Below are 22,857 nucleotides of genomic sequence, written 5' to 3' on the forward strand. Positions count from 1 at the left end.
TATTAAAGAGGGGGTATTACACTTGAGGTATTATATGAGGTATTAATTGCTAGCACTTGACACATTTCACAAAGTTGCTTTTTATTGTTTTGAAAGTGCCATATTTGCCTAAAACAGCACACTAGCACGTTTAACAAGTTTCCATTTCCTTTTTGACAAATTGTGTCCTCCCTCCCTTTGCTCCCCTTTCAGAGGGCTATCACAACACAATCGACGTGCATTTCGCTAATGAAACTACTGCATGTCGCATCAGGTTTGTGGAGTTGTAGTGTATTGTTTTGTAACATGTTGTATATTTATGGTGAATTGTCACATGGGTGCATGGGTGATGTAAGCATTGCACAGATTCTTACAGCTTACCTTAAGGAGGGTTTGAATGGGGCTGGGAGAGATCACTAAACACACATTTTGATGAGAGAACGACGTTATAACATAGACAGTGACAAAAACTCGATTTTGCATAATATGCTTTCATATATTTAATATTTGATATGTTACACTATGACTGTTTTATTGAAATCAGTAGTCTAACCTAACATATTCACTTTATTATATTACAAAAAAGGCACAGTAAATATAAATAACGTGGTCAAATATATTGGTGGTAAAATCCAAAGCAGAATGGCAAAACATGGAGGCAATATCAACTTAATAACAATCAGAGAGATGCACTAACATTACACAAAAGTGTAAAACTGACTGCAAAATAAAGTTATGAAATTAATTCTACTCATTATTACACATTAAGTCAAATTATTAATAACAATTCTTCACATCATTTTGTCCTGATTACAGAAAAGCGTTATCTAACTGGTTACTTCAAATGGCATTGATTAGGAATGGCCTATTTTGCAGTACATGGTTTATGGTCTCAATGTTCCCACTGCACTGGCTGCACTTAACAATAGTGAGTAAGTGTACGCGGTTTGTTTGTGTTGTATGTGGCTTGTTTGAATAGAGCCATATCAGTCTCCATTAGTTGCCTGGATACCGCAAAGATGTCAGGTACATGGACCTCCTGAACACTGCATTAAATTAAGAGGATTTGGAAAAACTATGAATGAAAAAATCTTGATGATTTGGCTTATTTAATCACATAACATCATTTTATAACACAGTCAAAATGAATGTGACAACGGCTTTAACAAATAGTGTTCTTTACAGGTGCACTGCGTAACTTTTCTGGTGGAGTTACACACCTGCTTGAGGAGTCATGCACCTGCTTGTCTCCATGGAGATGTTATCACTTTGCCTATGTTACCTTTGTTACACAATGTTACATAGTACCTGTGTTCCCTATATTACACAATATGGCATTAAACTTAAATTAAATCTTCATGGAAATAATGCACCACCAGGCCAAGTTACATCTGTGGAGAGGCAACCATGAAGACAAGCAGGTTTATGTACCTTTTGACAGAAAGGTTTAAAGGTGTACTGCGTAACTTTTCAACCAAACACAGTTTGACAGAGCTTTTTTAATTTGTTCTATTCTGTTTTGACATGTATTTTTTAAAATTAATTTCTTGAAATGTCTTGTTTTTACACAATTACTTAGATTATTATGTAACAAAACTATAACCTCAATACATCATTTTCCAAACATTCAAGATAATAAATTGAGTTCAGTTTTTGGTCTGCACAAATATGAGTAGTGTCAGTCACGTTATTTGAAAAGCAAATTCATCCCCAAAAATATCACATTTGGTTCAACAGCGACAGTCTATTACCCTTTGGTTTTATATTCTGCCCTCCCGCTATTTCCCGGGACAGTTGTATATTCAAATTCTCTCTGAAAGGTTACGGGGTTTGCTTGGTCGCGGTTAACATTCAACAAAGAATAAATAAATAGTGACATTTGGAGGAGATGAAATACCCACATCCTGAGTTTCTTCCCATGGGTCATTTTGAGTCATACATAGTAATGAGTAGAGGTCCTCCCAGCTGTCCCAGTGTCCAGACTCTACAAGCAGTTATATAGGCACAAAGCAGTGTTCAGTGCAGTGATATTATGTCAAGAGTCATTCTGTGTTTTTGTAGTTGGTGAAGAGGTTGTATAGTACTCTCAGGGTGGACTTGAGATTAAGGTTGACCACATCTGCAAAAGAAAATTTGAAAGTGAATAAATAAAGTCACTTCCTGTTGGCTCTTCAGTCTTAATCAGTGTTCATTAAAGGTGCTCTAAAAAAAACATAATAATAATATATATATATAAATAATAATAATAATAATAATAATAATAATAATAATAATAATAATAATAATAATAATAATAATAATAATAATAATAATAATAATAATAATAAAATTGTGCCTTACAATGCCAAATGTTCTTCCGTTATAAAAATAAATAAAGCAACAGGTTTAACAGCCAACTTTGGGGTTGAAGAGAGGTACGCACTTTTTGACAATGGGCAGTGTATAAGATTTTGATTTTAAATGTCATAAACTTAGCCTACCTGTGTCCCCAGATCTGAGGTAAACATGTTCAAATCAAATGTAGCTTTTACTGATGAGAACTCTAATGCTGATTTACTCTTAATTACAAAAACACTGGAGATGATATTGCATTGGTGTGGTACAATATGAAACAATAATAATAAGTAGAAAGTCAACAACTTTTGGATCATGCTAGTTTTTTTTGTCTCTATACTAAATCAATCAATTCAAAAATTTCCCATTATGAATGAATGAAAGTGTGATTGTTGTCAGTGAACTACAGTTTTTCTATTAGACCTATATGTAGCCACTATTACTAATTTGCATAATAAACATAACTGATATTTCTTCTAGCCCACTAAACTAAACTAAACTTGTCATGGATAAACTATATGTTTAAAATAGTTGGAAAACACACCATTATGTTATGATGTATGCACAGTATTCAGTCAGGTATTCCACCGTGTGCCCTACATATTCACTTATAAGGCTCCTGACGAAATCCAGGTCTCCCTTGAGTTATTGTCACAGCCACAACATTGCATCATTTTATTTTTTTACCCAGCATGCAACACCCCCCACTCTTTTATCTGGGAGCCTCTGTGACACAATTGATATCATTAACAGATTTGGGCACAGTTTCTTTGATTTTTAATGAACCCCCGAGATATGAGCAAACGAAGCTAAGCAAACTTTATGCAAATGAGGGCACAGATGTTGTACAGTAGATTGGGGAAGGACTGCCTCGCCAGCATGAAGATATAATGGCTTTAATGGTCCCAATTATGGAGAAAAACACATGGTAGTTGTGAATGTTTAGCTGGGGAAACTAGGTTATATGGAAAATGCATAGATGTTCAGCAAGATATTAAGGGATGTATATAATAAGGATAGATCAATAACAAACATACATTAACAACAGAATAAATGTTTGCATATAAAAAGTACTAAAATTTTAAATAAAGAGAAAGATTTTGTGGAAGTAGCTTAGTTATATATAACAAAATCCTTCACCCACTATCATAAAACAAGGGTATATTGCCATCTAGTGGTCAAAAATTAGCACGAATAACTGATTTCACATGGTTCTGTTTTTCACTTAAAATTTCATAATGTTATGACGTTATGAAATATATATTTAAATGTATATTATATTGTGTGGTACCTTCTGGTCTGGCTTTGGGTTTCTTCAGGCCTCCATCTTGCATAAGCTCAAAAGCAAAGGCGACATTGTGAACCTATGTGACATCAAAGGTAAAGACAGGCATAAGTGATCTTTTCACCTGTAAAATCATTGATACTCTGCAGTGAATTGGAATTGATTTGCCTGTTGCACATTATGGCATTACAATGATCTATCTCCATGGATACAACCAGGTTGTACCCATCAGGACAAGTTATGGGTCGTATTTGTGGAGAAGCAACTTAACTAACACACAGCAACAATTAATTGAAGAATGTTTTTGGGGGTATTATTGAGATTGAATTAACTTTTCTCAAAAATAAAATCAAACATACCTGAATATTTGATTACATGTTCATTGTTATGAAAAATTTTGATTTTGAAAAGTTTTCTCAAGGCCCCATAATAAACAATAGGAAGGACACCTCAGAACAGATTTTCAGCTGATGATACACAAAAAGTAAAAATAAACTTACGTACTTAACTTAAAATTTTAAAGTTGAAACTTCCTTGGGCACATTAAAAATGTGCCCCACTATAACCTGGCTTCAGGAAGATACTGCAATTTTAGAGGACATTCTTACACTACATGTGAAATTGAAGTTGGCCATTAAGGGCTTAAAATTCTGATTATTTCTATAAATTTGATATTATTGTTTGGAGCAGGGGTAGATCTTTGGAATTTGTTTAAAAAAAAAAGTATGAAAAAAATATTAATCTATGATGATTTTTGCAGCTGTCTTTGTGAGTGGACATTTATGTCCTTAGGCATATATGTTCCTTATTATGGAACAATCTGTCAAAGCATTAACATATTTTGAGTATGTGAGTATGTGAATCTGAATAACTTTTGTATTTGGTAAGTTTTATGCCAGGCATTCATGCTGAGCCCAGTAGCTATGTGGAAATAAAAACAAAAAAAAAACATGTTTTTTGTTATAATAAGTGCATGTTTGTATAGTTTACCTTCTGTTCAAAGTTCTCTGGCGTCAAAAAGAAGTTGTACAAAGGGACAAAGTAGTCTTCAAGCAGCCCCATCAGTAATATCAAGTAGACTCCATCTGCAAACTGAATAATCACATGCATTTAAGATAATGACAAAATGAGCCTCCATATTACCACATGTGTTCATCATATCAGATCAGATTGTATCTATTTAATTATTCAAAGCCAGAGTTATGCCTTAAATGAAGCTGAAACCCATGGGTGACCCCCATGAATTAAACATGAAGCACTTGCGATAACAGCATGAATAATGAATCCATAAATCACATTTTAGTTCACAAACCTGAGTCTCCAACTCAGTCACCTCCAGGTTCAGCTTGTTCAAATGTTTGTTCACGAAGGTAATGAGAGACTGCCAAGACAATAGTAATTGTATTTAGCACAATTTGTGGCAACATTTTATACAGAGAAGAGTATAACTGATAATCTGTTTTCTTGGTGTATAATGTGGAAAATAATCAGACAGAGAGTTTTAAAATAGCAGATCACATTGAAAATATTGTACTTGTTTAGAAAAAGAATAAAATAATACAGATTGAAGAAGGATTTTATTTATAAATATGCTTGCTTTATAAATCCACCTCATTCTGGTCCACCCACTTTTACTTCTGAATGCTATTAAACCACACTGGTGTTTGTGTTAGAGTTTAAGAGCAAATCCCACTTGTTTCAATGATCAAACAGAGAAATGTATTGCTGCTAAAATATTATATAAATCAGATTAATTTGTATAAAATGTCCAATGTTTATGTGCTCCAACAGGTCACAAATCACCCTTACTCTGGGTGGCTTGAAAATGGGGTTGTAGTCTGAATATAACTTATTTGCTGTCGAGGTTGGCGGCACTGAATACAGAAAAAATAATTTATCATCTTGTTACTTTTATAATAAATTCAGCTAGATATGAGACATTAACAAAGGAATGCATTCATAATAATATAGTTTAGTTATAGTTTAGACTGTCAAATGGAGAGCAGAACTGATTTTACTGTTGCAAGCAGTGCATTGCCATGTAAACATTTGCTATGTGACATTTTTGAACCCTACATTATATAATTTGTAGTCTTAATTTTTCAAATAATCATAAGCACAATAATAAGTACAGAGAAGGACGGATAGAAATAGAAATTTTGTGAGCACTCAACCTTGCATGTAGGATTAGTCAACATGCAAAATACAACTCTAAGATATGATGAGGAAACACCATCACAAAACTGTCACTGTCAAGTTAGAAGTAAAAGTTGATTTAGGATAATGATTTAGCAAAACTAATGTAATTGTAATGTCATTTCATGTAATCATTTTTTTTGAAATGTATGTATTCTAAGTCAGATGCCCTCCCTCATAAAAACATGATACTGTAGAAAACTATTTACCGTTTTCACCACGTTGAGCTTGTCAGGTGCGTGATCCAGCAGAGTGTCAAATGCATCTCTCTCTGGACAAAAATAACCCAAAGGAAATTAGGAGAGGAGCAGAAAAATCATCAAAAATCCATTAGCATAATGTTACAACTTGGACCAGATGTTCAGACGATACTCACCAAATCTTCCCAGCATCATCCTGCAAACGCCAAAAACAGCCCTGATTACACAGCGACAATCAAGAGGTTTTCATGAATGAAAATGTGACTTACTCTGTGGTGCTGGTCAGCTCTTTGGTCACTACAGCTGTGTGCAGGACGCCCTCTTGTTTCTGTGTAAAAGAAAAAAGAGGGCAAAAGTTATAATTACAATTATTTGGCTCACTACTATTTCAAACAGCTACTTACTACTACTTACTGGCTACTATACTGTCAAAATTATCTGTAGAGAAAGATTAGAGAAGTGGCTCCAGGTTTTTATCTGGCTATCGTTTTGAGCAGGTCATTTATTGTATTTCCAACATTTCACAACATTTTTGTAATTGCAAAAATTGCTTAATTGCAAAGTTCTGATACACTCTTTTGGAGAGATGGGTTAGGCGTGCACAACGACAGTATGCACGCTTAGGAGCTGGGATTGAACTCTCAACTTGTAGGTAAGTGAGCAAACGCTTTACCAATTGAGCACCTGCCAGTTATTTGAGTAAAAATATTAATTAAGTACTCCTATTTGAGTAATATTTTTATTGAAGTAACAGTACCATTGCTTGAGTAAAAGTTTAGTTACTCTTCCCACTGTGAGTAAGTCTACATGTGACAAAAGCTTTAGGTTGATATATATTAAATTATTGTGTGTTTCTTATGCTGCTTTTTTAGATCTCTTCTTTTCTCATTTTTGTGAAAATACCAGATTTTGTGTATTACTTAAAGGTGCACAATGTAACTTTTCTAGTCTCCATGGGGATGTTATTGCTTTGCTTGGACTGTTCTGCAGTATGGCATTACAGTCATCCATCTTCCATGTGTTACTTGTGTTTTCTTCCATGTGTTATTTGTGTTTTTATTGCTCAAAATGCCTTGAAAAATCATGTATTATTATTGTGAGAGGAGTCACCTATCTACAGAGTTGGCCCTCATTTATAAAGCCTCTGTATGCAGAAAACAAGGTCAAGTTGGTATTTATAAAAAAAAACAACAACAACGTGACACACCACGCGCCTCCACACACAGTCTGGGGCTGGTGTAAACGGTACACATTTTCCAGAGACACGGCTCAGAGGCGCAGAGCAGAGAGGAGCCGTGAGGGAAGAGAGTTTGAGGAAGTCATGTTTGGAGCTGTTCATTGTGACTTTATTTTCCCACAAAAAGACACAGAATCTAACTGAATGGAAGCATTTGGTCACAAGCGTGTGAGAAACATACACAATATATTTGAGTACTGTATTGTAATTTTAGAAAGTGTTGCAATCAGAAAAGTTACACAGAGCACCTTTTATGTTTTATTCTTTGTCCTTACATAGACTTCAAATCATAAACCAGATCATACGTCTGACAGTTACCCTCTTACTTGAGTAGTAGTTTTCCCAAACACTTTTTTTACTCTTATTTGAGTAATTTCTTGGCCTTCTATTTTGTACTTCAAGTATTTTTGACTACTCTACCCACCTCTGACATTTAGACAATACAATTTTACCCACAGGTTGGCGGTGTGATTCTAGATCCCACAAATGAATCTATGTGTGTCGTTGTGTCCTTGGGCAAGATATTTAACCCACCTCATCCTCAGTGTCTGTATACATTGGTGTACGAATGTGTTTGTTTTGATGTAAAGTCGTTTGAGTGCCTTGACAGTGGAAAAGTGCTATATAAAAATGTGACTATTTACCATTTACACTAAACAGGTATATCATTGACCAGACTTTATTATCTCCAGTAATTGGGCGTCAACACTCCACAAAAGCTACAGCAGTCTGACAAATTGTGGATAAAATATTACTGTTGCCTACTATCCCACAGATAATAAAAAATATGTTATGCAATGCTCATGTCAGTCTTCATAATGATCTGCTTGAGTACTTTGAGTATTTGTTACATCAGTTTACCTTGACCACCACCACTTGTACTGAGACATGTTCAGGTAGTCTGATAGCAGCCTGGAAGTGCATCGCCAAGGCAACCAGTAGATACACAATCGCCACTATGTTCTTTGAATGAATAGCTGCAAGAAAAAAACAAAACAAAAACAGTTGTACAGTACAGCCTTTAAAGCTATGAACATTATAAATCCTCCTTTAACTTTTGACTTTGAGTTTGCACGACATTGACAGATAAACCCCACAACTGAACCTAATAATATCTGCAATTATAAAAGATAAAAATACATTTATTTATTTATGGCAATGTAGAATATGTACTGACAGTCGACGCTCCACTCGACGCTCCAGCCATGGGGGCGGAGCTGCTCGTTCACTGCCTCTAGAACAGTCTGCAGCTTCTGCTTCTGCCCGATCTCAGACTGAGTCACCTCGGCCACATTCAGCTTTCGACCCGACAGCTGCTCTGTAACATAACAAACGCGAAATGGTAACTGTTCTAAACTACATCTGGAACAATCTGTAATCTGGTTTGCTATGTAAGTGTGAGCACAGTATTATACATTTCAACACAAAATAATAGCATTTGTTTATTATACCATATAATGTTACACTAGTTCTGATAAAACTCAAGATGAAACTGTTCAGGAAAGGTCACATTTTATCCAGTTATGTCTATTTGTTTAGTATCGACACTTGATTAAATGCATATTTAGTTTTGATACTAATTTTAGTATCAATTAGTATCTGATTTTCGACAACCCTTTTGACAACCCTAATCTGTATACACACTCACATCATGGAGACTTATCTAAAATCAGGTCCCCATGATGTAAATCCTTTTAGATCAACAACATGATACAAAGTTCAGATATGAGATAAAATAGATCAAGGTCAGGGATGGGCAAGTAGTGACTATAGAGGATGGGTCTCCAGGAAATGTATGAACAACATGCATCAGTGCAAGTGTGTGTTTATTTTTTATCAAAAAAAAATGTAATCTTTCAGTTCTGTCGTCATGTTTGTGGTTTTACAGACGAAAACAGAAGTGGAGTTAAAAAAGAAAAGAAAATTTCTTGGCTTTTTTCCATCACAGTCGACTTTGTTCCTCTAAAAAATAATAAAAAATATGACCCATGAACTACAAGCTCTGAACTTTAACAACTCAGAATCAGGAAGCTCCCTAAGCATCTCTATGGTGTGGGTGTCCAAACACAAAAGAAAGGCTACAAATAACTCAAAAAATAGAAATAAAGTTGAAGAGCTGATTACATAAAACTAGTGGATCTCTGGGCTTTAGCCGACCAAAATTTGAATGAGTAAGTCGATGAGTAAGTTGAATGAGTTTTTATTATGTACAACAGGGGTGTCAATGACATTTTCATCGAGGGCCACATCAGCAAAATTGCTATCCTCAAAGGGCCAGATGTAAAATAAATGTAACTAACTTTTTAACTTTTAATTAACTGTTTCTGTATTTATTACTTATTCAAGTTACAAATATTGCATATTCATTTGTATAGGTGTAAAAATATGGCTGTGTAACAGCATATCTCTTGATAAAATGACATGTTAAGACCATCATACCTTCTAATTTACCCTGTCGAGGGCCACATAAAATGATGTGGAGGGCCACATTTGGCCCGCGGGCCTTGAGTTTGACACATGTGATGTGCAATGACAGATTAAACTCATGATTCACCAATTTAATTTCTTTATATAAACATATTGTTTCCTAGTACCTTTTTCTATATAAATAATTGTTTTTGCATGATCTCCCATGTAGGTGTGGTCTTGTGAGTTTGGGTCAGATTTCGCCACGCCCCCTTTTAGTCAACTAATCATTGGTGAATATTGGCTTTACATAACCTCTTTGAGTGATGAGGATTGACAAATGTAATTGTAAGATGTGTTTTGATCTCACATATGATGAAATATTTTGTGAAATCTATTTGAGGGGAATAAAAAGTGTCAACAAGATGAAAGTCAAGTTTTGACAGAGGCAGATCAGCTGAAATAATTGAGTTGTTGCTTGATGGTTTCAAAGATTTACAATACAAAATACATGGGCAAAATTTATAGAGAATAATAGTAAATAGTATAAACGCATTATGGGAGAAAATTTAAGCCAAAATGGTCACAGACTTTCTGGCTTGGGCAATACACTGGCTAATTCTTATTTATTTTTAATCTATCCTTCACTCAAACTGTACAGCAAATAAATAAAATAAATAAAATAAATAAAATAAATAAAATAAATAAAATAAATAAAATAAATAAAATAAATAAAATAAATAAAATAAAATTAATAAAATTAATAAATTAAATCACAAACAGTAAAAAATATACTGATGTTGCACTGATTTGTTTTTCCTATTTGAATATCAACATCCTCAGAAATACACAAGTTGTACCATAACCTACCACTGGAGGGCAATGTTACTGAATGTTGCGTAGCTGGCATTCCTGACGTGCTTGATTAAGTTTGGATGTTTTCCCCATAAAAGAAGTCTTGTTTATGTTTGATGCACAAATTAGTTCAGGTTACTTTGCTGATACCACTGAAACGCTAAATTGAAGAATCTCTAAGGCTTCCAAAATGAACTGAAAGACATTGGTGTTTATAAAGGAGTATTATATCTATCACATTTATTATAGCTTTTACATTTGGATATTATTATAAATGTGACATCTGTTCTGATGCCAGTAGCAAAAGTGCCTTAGCAGGAGTATGGTCGCCTCCCATAGTATAACATAATCTAAAAAACAAAAACAAGCTGAACATATATTGGTCACTGCAGACTTCATAAATTTTAGTCTCAGTATTGACCTTATTCCGCCTCGCCTACTTTTGCCTCTAAAAGTTTTGCCGCTCAAATATGATATAAAATAGGTTTATTTGTGTAAAACGTTCTCTGTCAACAATGCACTGGTTCTCTGGGAGGCTTTAAAACAGCTCTGTAGTCCCTATAGAACTTATTTGCTGTCAAGATCGACAGTGAATAAACCTATGGAAAGAACTTCTGCAATCGTATGAGACAAAGCCTGTGATACTGACTTCTACCACAAGGGGTCAGTAAAAAAAAAATTAAAAAAAAAAAAAAAAAAAAAATATATATATATATATATATATATATATATATATATATATATATATATATATATATATATATATATATATATATATATATATATATATATATATATATATATATATATATATATATAGCAGTTGTTACAGTTTCTCACCGAAGAGTTTCTGCAGCACTTGCCCGTCGTAACAGTCCTCTTCTAAGTCTTTGACAATGATCCGGTCCTCCTCCAGCTCACTGTTGATCCAGTCAATAAGAACCTGAGAGAAAGTCAAGGTTTTCCACTTAAATTACAACTTTAACTTTTAAAAGTCCACAAGTAAAGTTTCTGAAAGTGTTTGATCAGGTAGAAAAAAAAAATATTTCAGAGTCAAACAGCCACTAAGTATATATTTAAAAGGCCTATATATAAGCTGCCACGAAGCGGTAGTTTTCAAGTTAATAGCTCCTTGTAACCTTTAGTTCAGTAGAGAATGGCAACGTCAGGGCTGAAATTATACAAATTGTTCGAGTGAAGGTGTATGGAGTTTTAAAAACATAGTGGCACACAGAAAGTAGAACAGAGTGTTTTCTGTTTGAGAGAAGAACTTAGCCTAAATTTGCAGGGTTTGTGTCTTAAACGTGCGAATGACACAAAACACAACTCCAGGTCTGTTTATGGACAGAAAATATTGTAATATTTAAAGATGCACTATGTAAATGTCCTGCTTGTCTGAACGTTCCACAGTATTGCATTTCATTTTTCTAAATCTCCATGGAGACAAGGGTGTGATGCAACCAGGACAAGTTAAAGAATCTGTGGAAAGGCAAGCCCACTCACAATGAGAATGCATGATTTTAGGTGCAATTGAATGAATGTAAATAGGTAAAATGTCAAAACCTATTCCATATTTTATAACATTTCTGAACTGTCACTATTCATCTGTATATTTATAGTTCCAACCTGCTGCAAGTTAATGGGCATATATAGTATAACAAGACTAAAAATAAGCCAATGGAAAGTATGTAATTACTGTTGGAAGGCAGGGGGTTTACCATGGCAACCACAGAAAAAAGCCCCAACTTGCATCGTACCTTGACCAGATCTTTAAATTTCAGGTTTTCTCTTGAGGTGGGGTCCAGCATGATCCTCTCTGCATTTTCCTCTGATTAACACAACAACAGACAACATTAAAACTGTCAGCCATTTTATTTACAACATTTAAATTTCCGGTTGCCGGCTCTAGTGACACATGTGAGTGCCTTTGTCAAACTGTGATTCACACACGGCTGAAGACAGAGGAGGTCCGCACCCACTTTCATTTCCTGCTCCTCCACAACGCCAGTCCCTGATGTTTTCACGCTCCCTACTGCAACTCTATGTGACCTCTGTGACCTCAGTACAACTAGTTTATACTTTAGGTATATTTTAACAGTCTAAGTTGATTTTAAAATAATATTATTGTCAAGTATTTTAGGAACAAAATACACAATTTAAAGGGGCTGTACCTAATTGTTCATGTAATAAAGTAAAATGTGTTTTTCCCATAGTACAGATAAATTCATGTGTTTTATTGTCCGTGAACCAGGAAGAAGCACTGTTAGCATGCTAGTTGTTGCTTTATTGTGACAGCAAAGTTGTAAGTAAGTTGTGAAAAGTGCTTATAAACTCATTATGGTGAATAATTAGGATGTTAAGAGTATGTTTGGAAAATGAGGAGGTACAAGTCAAAATTTTAGGTATCTATACTTGTTGATACTTTTAACTTTTACTTCACTACATCTGAGAGTACGTATCTATACTTTCTACTCTACTACAGTTTTAAAAAGGACTGAAAAGTCTGAAGGGGTTTATTTTTACCAAGGTGGATGGAGCACAAAAATATACAAATAAAAACAGCCAGGAAAAAAAAGTCTTAATTCAGTTGTTTCTGTTGAACAAAATTCAGCACAAATCATTATCAACATCACTACATTTGAAGCTCTGAAGACCTCAAAATATGAGCAAAATATTTTGACTTTTTACTCTTTAACTCAAATTTTAAATGGGTATTTTAATACTTTTACTTAATTAGTTGGTGTTTTTTTTTTACTTGAATATTTTTCTGTTCCGGTATATGTATTTTTTACTTAAGTAACAAAACTACTTCTTCCACCGCTGAGTAAAATACACTGTTTTCTCTCTTATCAATAAACATAACACTAATCTTTGATATCGTTCAATGCGAGATCACGCCTTGGTGGAGGTCTACATGGGTCAAAAAGCCACTTGCACCATTTTATACTTTACTATTTTCATAACATGTGCATGATTTGACCTGACCCGGCCCCGGATAAGCGGAAGAAAATGGATGGATGCCACATAATTTGCGGGCTTTCATTTAAATCATCTCTATTGTGTATTCACTCTCTATATGCACTTACTCACAATGAAGCAATGATGGCATAAGTTTGAACCACAAAGCTTTGGGTAGGTGCACGCTGTACTTACTGAGCCACACATAATTTCATATTATAATTGGTATTAGATATTGGCTGTAGGAGTGTAGCACTGTTCTTACCCAGCATTGTGTCCTCTGGGTGGATCTCTGTCCCTGCAGGCAACATGGGAGCATTGATGGCATTTTTCCCCTCCTCATGAAGATCACTCACTAGAGACAGACAAATACAGATAAATAACATCACACTAAAAGCCAAGACAACACAACACTATGTAACTTTTCTGGCGGAGTGTTCGCTACTTGCTTTTATGAGATATTAAGTTATATATGTTATCTATCATATTTATTCAATTACAGGGGTTAGAAAAATGCAATGTTGGTATGACCGGGGTTACCTCTCCACAGATCTGGCCCTTAACTTGGCCTGTGTAGTAACATACAAAGCAATAGCATCTCCAAGGTAGCAGACTCTGCACCAGAAAAGTTACGTATTACACTTTTTACCAGTATTGCAGAAGTGATAATGCATCTCTTCCTGTAATATTACAATACAATGCATGGTCAGACAGAAAACCAAACTATATATTGAGTCCCTGTACAAGCTGCCATTTGCATTGAGAAAGGCCAGGCACGTCCTCCTGTGCAGCTCTCCTTCCCCTCTGCTGCTGATAGTATTGTGCAAATGGTGTCCTTTAACTACCCCCCGTGACAACCTTCCTCTGGTTATATATTTTTTTTAATTAAATAGTCAACACTTGCAATTTTAATAGTAGTGAGCTGTGAAAAAAATACTACTTCTTTTGGCTTATCTATGTTTATGAACCTTATTATGAAAAAACAGATATATTTACTTTGATGGCTCCAATTCCCTTAACATTGAAAAATTATCACCCCTCTTTCTGTAACTGCTGCAGTGAGCCTCGTCGTTTTGGTCTTAAAATGTCCGCTCTACATGACCCTGGTGCTTTTATTTCGCTGTTGTGTCCATAAATCAAGATATGAACATTAACAACTGACGAATCAGACGCCTTCTTTCCCCGAGGTCACTCCTGCCAGCGATAGCAACAGGTTTGATTGACAGCGTTGCTAAGTGTGGGCATCAGCCTCACTCTGGATTGGCTAATTGGTTGCTATGATACTGACGTTACACTTCCTTAGTCCACTTCTTCATACAGTCTATGCTCATCACTCAGCCCCTATAAGGTATTTAGCATTACGGTTGTCAAAAGTATAAAAATAGGTAGGCCTAATAATCAATACTAAAACTAGTATCAAAACTAGAAACTCAATTGAATGAATATGAATGCAAAAAAATAAAATAAAATAAAATAAAATAAATAAATAAATGGGACAAAATTTGACCTTTTCTGAACAGTTTTAGAATGATCTCAAAATTTATCACAACCCTTTAAAACGCTATGTCACCAGAATGTTCAAAATGCTGGAATGTGATGATGTTACACTCTCAGATGGAGGACAAGACACAGTTTTTCCTATTGATTACATTGTACTTCGCCATGAAATATCCAAAAGGTATTTTCAATTACTGTTGTCCTTAAACCCAAGGACAACATAATTTAGCATTTTAACCATTTTATTTTTTGCTGCCCCCATCTGTGTTAATTAATATTGACCAAAAGAAATGCTGGGAAACCTCTATTTCGGTATTTAGATTTAGTTTTGTTTCCACATGTATAAGACCACAAAGTAACAAAGAAAGTACCATTTCCATGTTGAAAATGTCCAAAGAAATCAAAAAACGACATGAAGTATCAAGCCTATTCCTTAGACTCAAATTTAAGTTTGACATTTTTGCATTGTGACACACTCTTTAGCATTGCATAATCTTTGTATGTAGAAAGGTCCATATACTGCAGTCCAGATCCTCTGCAGATTTAAGGGCTTTCTCTACTAATGGCTGGCTTTTATCCTCGTACGCCTCAATTTGTGAGCGCAGCACCACACAAAAATCGATGCGCTCTGAGTTCAATGCATTGACTTTGCTATTTACAACCCCACTGTAGGACACGCGTCTAAAAACGACCTTCAAAATAAAACAATAAAGCATATTCTAACACAACAAGTCAACGGGTTCAATGCCAAAGACGATATTGTATGGAGATTGGGGAGGAGGGGTCCCTAGTGGATTATAATCAGATTTGAGCGGTCGTTTACAAATTGCAAATCAGATAAAAACGCTAAACTTAAAGCAGGCAATCTCACAACAGATCGGTCATTTAGATTACTGCCTCTTTTCTCAATAATAGTCTGACTTCCTGTCTGGAGAATGGACGTCAAATTCAAAGTGTGTTCAAAGATACAAACGGGAAAGACATAATTTCAGGAAACAAATGCTGTATATCCTAAAGTGATTCTGATCCCAAGGAAATGTGATAATTTGAGATAGAAACAATGAATGAATATATATGGAAGATTGTGATGGAAAAAATGACCTATAATTTGAGATGGGTTATTTGAAAACGACTGGTAAATAGGATTTTTGTAAGAAACCAACTATTAAAACTTGAATCCCAATGCTTCTCAGGAAATATATTAATTTACAACTAAATATATTCTAAAATGAAAGAAAACCTACTAAAATTATTGCTATACAGTATACTTTGTTCCACCAAATTTTCTCCAACCCTGTATATGATCACGATTAAAACAATAATACAATGTTGTTCGAGTTTGACTGTGCTACTACTATTTTTGCTTTCGCTGAAATAAAAACTCATCCGTGACGACGTACTTATACAATGTTAGACAAATGAAAAATAATCCTCCAAACTTGTATTTAAATAACCATCCAAAGCACGTAAGCTGCTAAAATTACCTTTGTTGACCCCATGGAGTGCCTAAATCTGAAACATGCTGGGAAGATATCCTGCTTCTCCATTTTAACACGTTCAGTTCCTCATGAAACCAAAGACTAAACCAGAATTACCTTGTTTCTTCCTCTTGGTTCCGCACAAAAGCCCTGCCATGGTTCGGACCCCTAGTGTAGTCTGCTAATGCCTGATTTTGAGTGCTTCTGAGCGGGTAGAGGTGGTGGGACTTGGGACTGGGAGCCTCCTGACGTGGTTATTTCTGTCCCACCCACAGCACCCCCCTATGCACCCATCACCGCGCTCTGGTTACGGGACGCTTCTGTCTGTGTGTGTGTGTGGAGACAGGACACAGGAGATGGAAGAGTATGTAAACATGAAGGATTATCTGGTAAAGCTTTTTCAAATTGTATACTCCAAAAGATGATTTCATTCAACTGTACTTGATTTGTGTAATATTTTGGGTGATTTATCTTAAAGGTGTGCTATGTAACTTTTCTGGTGATGGGTTTGTTGCTTGCTCATCTCCAAGGAGATGCTAATGCTTTGCCTGGAATTAGTATTCACCTATCTACCTAGCATTTATTTTGCTACAGGCATCTATCGCAAAAAAATCGTGTTGTACCTTGGCCTGGTGTTGTCAACTGCTTGTCTCCATGGTAACAGACATATATTTGCTGTACTGGGAACATTGCAGACAAAGCAATCAGCATAGAGACAAGCAGGTGAACGACCCTCCACCACAAAAGTTGCATAATGTTACCTAGTATGCTTTTTAATCATGTTTTAATCAAAGTATTTATTGTAAATCCATTCTGATGATAACGTCTCTCTCATATTTTCATTCAATTTTACTAAACGCTATGTCACCCATAGTATTTGGCTCCAGCCCAATGAAACTCATTAGGGCTAGCAGTTATATTTGAAGCTCCATATTTGGAAATACAACCATGAGTATCATAGCAACCAAAGAGCCAATCCGAAACAAGACTGTTGAAAGTAATGCCCCTTCCCCCTAACACCGATGGCAATGCTGTCAATCAAACCTGTTGCTAACAGGAACCTCATTGGTCTGTTATTAATGTATATATCTTGATTATAATAGCCAGAAAAAAAAACACCAGGATCATGTCGCGTGGATTAATACAAACATTCTAAGACCAAAATGATGAGCCTGACAGCAGCAGAAACAGAGAAAGGAATGACAGTTTTTCAATAGAAAGTGAATTGGAGCCAGAATCGATGCAACCGGAAGCTTGCACATGCTCATTTCTATTTGGGATGAGGTGGCTAACCCGTAAGCTATGTCCATTTATATATACAGTCTATGATTAAACCAAAGTATTTAAAGTTTCTGTATAAATGTCATTTCACATTAGTAAAACTAGTTATAGACAACAAACATTCAATATTTGGTGTAGCAGTTGTAAAGTCCATCAATCACAGTTTGTGCTAATTTAGTCACAGCTGAATACGTACAGACAGGATCATTTATCTTATGGAAGTATGTTAGTATAGCTCTAAGTGAACTGTCCATTGGGAATACACTTAAACATGTACTAAGCCAAGTTCCTTCTGCTTTCAATATGGAGACTATGAGCTTTAAGTGCAACGAGCAAGTAACTAACACGGGAGCATATGGAAGATTAAAATCGATCTATCTATTGTCCCGAGAGAGGAAGAGGAGAAGGAAGAGGAGGAGGAGAGAAGGAGAGAAAGAGAGAGAAAGAGGATGGAAAGTGGGGTTACTATGTCAAATATAAATAATGTTGGTGGTGGTGTTGACTAGATATAGCTCTGGTTATTCACACCAGTCCAGGCAACAGTGAGTAAGAGCAGTAGCAGGGCGGAGGTCACCAGTTACACAGTGGACTAACATATAAATATCTTAAATGAGTTTTCCTTCTATGTTTCTATTAATTAGATAGCAATTATGAAAGTATGTCTACGTATATGGGCAAATAAACTACTGTAAAATCAAGCTAACAAGTGTACTTACGTAGATTCCCTGAACATAGATTAAGATGTTTATGTCATTTGTCATGAAATAATGTGTTAATATTGAAGCATTCTGATGTAAGGAAAAGCACTCAATTTCCTCTGGTTATTTACATGGGCTACTGTAGGTAGGGCTGTCACGATAATTACTTTATTGACTTATAGTTCAACATATGGTGGATGAAACTATTATTTTTGGGAGTCAGTATTTATTGTGATATTTTTCTTTTCCATTAGTTTTGTAAATTTTCCTGTTCCATGATAAGATTTCAGCTGAAAAAGGTTTAATAAATAACTTCTATACTCTTTCTAGACACAAACTAACTACTAAAACATTTCATTCTGCTATTTATTTATTGAAGTTTGAGCTTTTTAACCATATCATCCATTTAGAACAGTTTTTGGGGGATAATTCTACTTTAAGGCTATTGTGTCAGTGGCAAGTTAGTTTAATTATTATCATATTCAAAATATGTTATCGTGACTGGGCTAACAGTACACGGTAACCCACACCAAAACAAGAGTAAAACTACAGCAGTCTCAACTCACTAGAGCCAGTCTCCAAAAACTGACCAGTAACTGAAGAATAGAACCTTCACATCAACTTCAGCATAGCAAGTGTCACATACAAAAGCAGTGACATTAACAACGAATTAAATGACTCTGAGCTAAACACAAAATACCAGATCATTACTCTATGTATATACAGAATAAGGGATAAATTAAAAAAATACACAGTGGAAACATTTACAAGGCCATTTCTAAAGTGCTTTTACACTTTGTACACACTCAAAGCACTTAACATCATGGAACCACTCACCCACTCACTCACACATTCATACACCATTGTATGCAGACACTGGGGGCAAGGGGGGCTAAGTGTCTTGCCCAAGGACACAATGACAGCATTCATCTGTAGGAGCTGGAATCACACTGCCAACCTGTGCTCAGCAGATCTGGCCGCTCTACCAACAATGTTTATGTCAAGGGTGGTATTCAAACAGCCAACCTTCGGATCACTGGACAAACACACCTGGTATCAATTAATTCATGGATTTTAACTGTTGTATTTGGAAGATGAAGTACAATGAATGTTAATATTTACACATTTTACACATTTTCTCTTTCATTTTTGTCTTTGCCATACTAGTTTGCCTTTATGGTGTATGCTTTCTTGTCAAAATGGTCAGATATAATTCAGATTACACCCATCAGATCTTTGACATGCATACGTGCCCAATGACTAGTGATCTATGTTACTTATAATACTGTCTATGTCAGACTTTCTAACCTGGTGAGACAGAAGTTAGCCGCTGCCATGTTCTTACTGAGTCATCAGTAGGCTAATATTATGCAGTATATAAAACAAATTTTGATTTTTAAAATATCATTATGGTTGTGTCTATTGCTTTTGTTTTGTGTATACTAAGAAATGGATGCATATGTTCCCCATAGAAGTAGGAAGTGTACTGGAACATAAAAAAAGTTTAAAACTGTAAAATATTAAACATAAGCAAATATAAATCTATAGTTGGTGGTGGGACATAGATACTTCCATCGTCTAGTACATACAAGGCTGACCTCATGAGAAACTGCTAGTGGGTGACAATTTGAAGTCAGTAGGTTGTTTTTGTTTTGTTTTTTTTAAATCTAACTAAAATAAAAGCATACTTTTTCATTATGAGTGTTTGCACTGGAAAACGTAGAAAAACACCTTACTATAAGCTGGCTTGCATGTCCACAAACCTGACTCTTATTTGGCTGCTTCCTGCTTGTCTCCATGGAAATGTTGTTCCTTTTGCTATGATATACCACAGTATGGCATAAAACTGATCTACCCCCATGGAGAATGTGCTGATGTATGGTTTTAACTGAATTTCCATGGAATCATGTGGTTGACTTTACATCTCCAGAAAGATGTCTGTGTGATCCCTCAGTCGTCTAGGTCCGATCTATACACATTTTTGTATATTACAACCAGAAAGTTAGATACTATCACTTTAAAGCTGTTATAGCCACTAAAATATGTATGCCTATGATGTAAATAGTACTCACTTGTAAATCCAGAGGCACTTGTCAAAATAAAAGCTGATGTTTTGTTCCCTGACAGAAGCCACAATATTCTTTACAATACAGTGTATGCATATTAATACTTAATACAGGAGGATGTGGGGTGGACCTGACCATGCATTCTTGGAAAAAACATGAGCATTTGACGGTTCCTCACTGTGAGCTACAGAAACTGAGCAGTGTCAGATAAAAATGTACTTCCTAAAACTTTATCAGGACTTACTCAGAACAGTGGGAAATACAATATAAGGCTTTACTGCTGTCAATACAAAGAACGAATGCCTGAAAACCTAAAGGAGCATCAGGGCCCAGTGAGGGGTAGTAAAATGACATATACATATCCTTGTAAAATATCCTAATTTTTTTTAATAGAGATATCTTGTTGTAGCTGTAGTTTTTACCTCTATGCACATATTCATAAGTCATTATAGCAAATTTAATCACAATAACAATACTTTTTTTTCGAAATTGTGCAGTCTTAGTTTTTTAATATACTCAATGGGCAATATCTAGTGATTTTTTTTTTTATATCTCTCCCCATTTTTCATATCCACTTTCCACTGGTGCATTTCATCATCTTTTTGTGCTGTATCTAAGTAACTGTTTCAAATAATATACAGCGTAGGTCATTTGATTATTCAGTAGCTCTGTGAAGTCATTTTTCCACTTCAACCATTTGTCATGTGGACATTATTTCAACAGCCCTGTTTACAACTTCAGCTGAGTTCCCTTTGACCACAGAGGGGCACTGTAAACGCCACTAAACACATGAGCTGTTTAATTCTATTGAGATTCTATTGTTGTGTAGCTGTTGTTTGGTGAATCACTACATATATTAACATAATAAAGACTCACTATTGTGTGTGTAACTTGGTGAAGGGTCCCCCCAGTCCCCAGTTACTTGTCTCTATGGAGATGTTACTACTTTGCCAACAATGTTCCACAGTTTGACCTTAAACTTGCTTATGTTCATGAAAACAAGCAGGTGACACCATCAGGCCTATTTACAAGTCAGATCTGCGGAGAGGTGGCCCACTCAGGGTAAGAATGCATGTTTTCAAGGTATCTTTTAAGCAGTACAAACAGCATCAAGGGCGGTAAGCTCTTCTAAACTCTTCCTAATCGTTGTCTCCTAATAGGTTATATGGAAAACCCCTTTCAGAAGAATGCATGGAACGTAATGAGGTCTCTAAACACTGAATAGGTCTGTTTGTTCGGATGGTGGTCCTTTCACAGTATGCCCACAGAGACACATGGCTGACAGTACACACACACACACACACACACACACACATACACACACACCAGGGCGTTAAACCTGCAGCTGTTGGCTTCACCAGACAAGCCCTGCTCTGCGCCATCCCAAACTGGAATGGGTCATCTCCAAGTGGGACAAAAATAGTTCTACTCGCAGTCACAATTACATTCTTACACTAGAATAGGCTTCAGTAAACTGGTTGTAAACTATAAGCTAAACCTGAGTAGCTCTATACCAAGAGATCTCAACATTGTTACAGCTTAATATCTCAAAAACAAAACAAAAAACATAACTAAACTAAAATAATAAAAAAATAAATAAATAAATAAAAAAAAATCTTTAAAAAAAGAGAGGAAAAAAGAAGTTTTAAAAAAATCTTTAAATGTTGCAGATGTGTACTCTAAAACAACCCAAAGCCCTCCAAATCCCATTAAAACCCTTATCTTTATAACCTTGCATTCTGGACATGGGTCACTCAATGGTCTGTAACTATAAATACACGTAGTCTCACGATAACTCAATGTAAACCTGGGATTTGGCATTGTCTCCTATATTGTCTCGTATTAATATGCTGTTTACGACTATTTAAACCCACATTTTTAGAAATCTATAAAAATCATATTGAACAATGTGATATATCCTGGAGCGAGTGTATTTTCAAAGAGGATCATGTGATTACAGCACCATGGACAGAGGGGAACAACATTTAAAATCCACTTACCTTCTTTAGACTTCTTCTTGCGCACCAGAGTGCCCCCTAATTTACCCAGAAATGACTCGTCCTTTTTCATTTTAGCGGTGCCAGAGGAGCCCGGAGTCCCAGACATAGTTGATTTGATGTTATTGTCCCGTGTCTTAGAGTATAAGCAGCAGTAAAATGACCTCCTGTTCTGGACTGTGGAGTATTCAGACGCTGGTGCCAAATGTCCCTCCCAAAAAGCTCAGACGCGTGCCAGGATTTGGGCAGAGCGCTGTTTGGGGGCATCCATGGTTAAGCAAGAATGACTTACACGTGAGACAGTCTTTATTTGCGCACACCTCTGCTGAGTATGCGTCTCACAGCGCCATCCAGTGTTGAGCTGCTGTAGCACACTGGTTTTATTCCAGA

General features: G+C 35.6%; 1 protein-coding gene across 2 annotated transcripts; it reads right to left on the reverse strand.

The window, feature by feature from the left end:
* Window positions 1–565: 565 nt before the first annotated feature.
* On the reverse strand, window positions 566–22,786 carry parvb (parvin, beta). 2 transcript variants are annotated; one of them, XM_033967980.2, is made up of 13 exons: window positions 22,471–22,786; window positions 13,716–13,805; window positions 12,250–12,320; window positions 11,333–11,435; window positions 8,409–8,549; window positions 8,093–8,208; window positions 6,264–6,322; window positions 6,171–6,190; window positions 6,004–6,065; window positions 4,911–4,979; window positions 4,589–4,690; window positions 3,605–3,677; window positions 566–2,098 (listed from the first exon to the last, which is right to left on the reverse strand). In XM_033967980.2, the coding sequence occupies exons 1-13, from the start codon at window positions 22,574–22,576 to the stop codon at window positions 2,022–2,024; spliced, it is 1,089 nt and encodes a 362-aa protein (XP_033823871.1). In that variant the 5' UTR covers window positions 22,577–22,786; the 3' UTR covers window positions 566–2,021. The 2 variants fall into 2 exon arrangements, with proteins under 2 accessions (XP_033823871.1, XP_055078453.1); XM_055222478.1 differs by lacking the exon at window positions 22,471–22,786 and adding an exon at window positions 16,543–16,662 and having other exon boundaries at window positions 1,605–2,098.
* Window positions 22,787–22,857: the final 71 nt, after the last annotated feature.

Source organism: Periophthalmus magnuspinnatus, chromosome 6 (genome assembly GCF_009829125.3).
Source record: "Periophthalmus magnuspinnatus isolate fPerMag1 chromosome 6, fPerMag1.2.pri, whole genome shotgun sequence".
Lineage (NCBI taxonomy): Eukaryota > Metazoa > Chordata > Actinopteri > Gobiiformes > Gobiidae > Periophthalmus > Periophthalmus magnuspinnatus.

Excerpts from the sequence above, each read along its gene's own strand:
- parvb (XM_033967980.2), bottom strand. The coding sequence starts at position 22,576 with ATGTCTGGGACTCCGGGCTCCTCTGGCACCGCTAAAATGAAAAAGGAC. Across the intron at positions 11,436-12,249 it reads AATTTAAAGATCTGGTCAAG|GTTCTTATTGACTGGATCAA; the intron begins GTACGATGCAAG and ends ACTTTCTCTCAG. Across the intron at positions 6,191-6,263 it reads GAGCTGACCAGCACCACAGA|GATGATGCTGGGAAGATTTG; the intron begins GTAAGTCACATT and ends TGGCGTTTGCAG.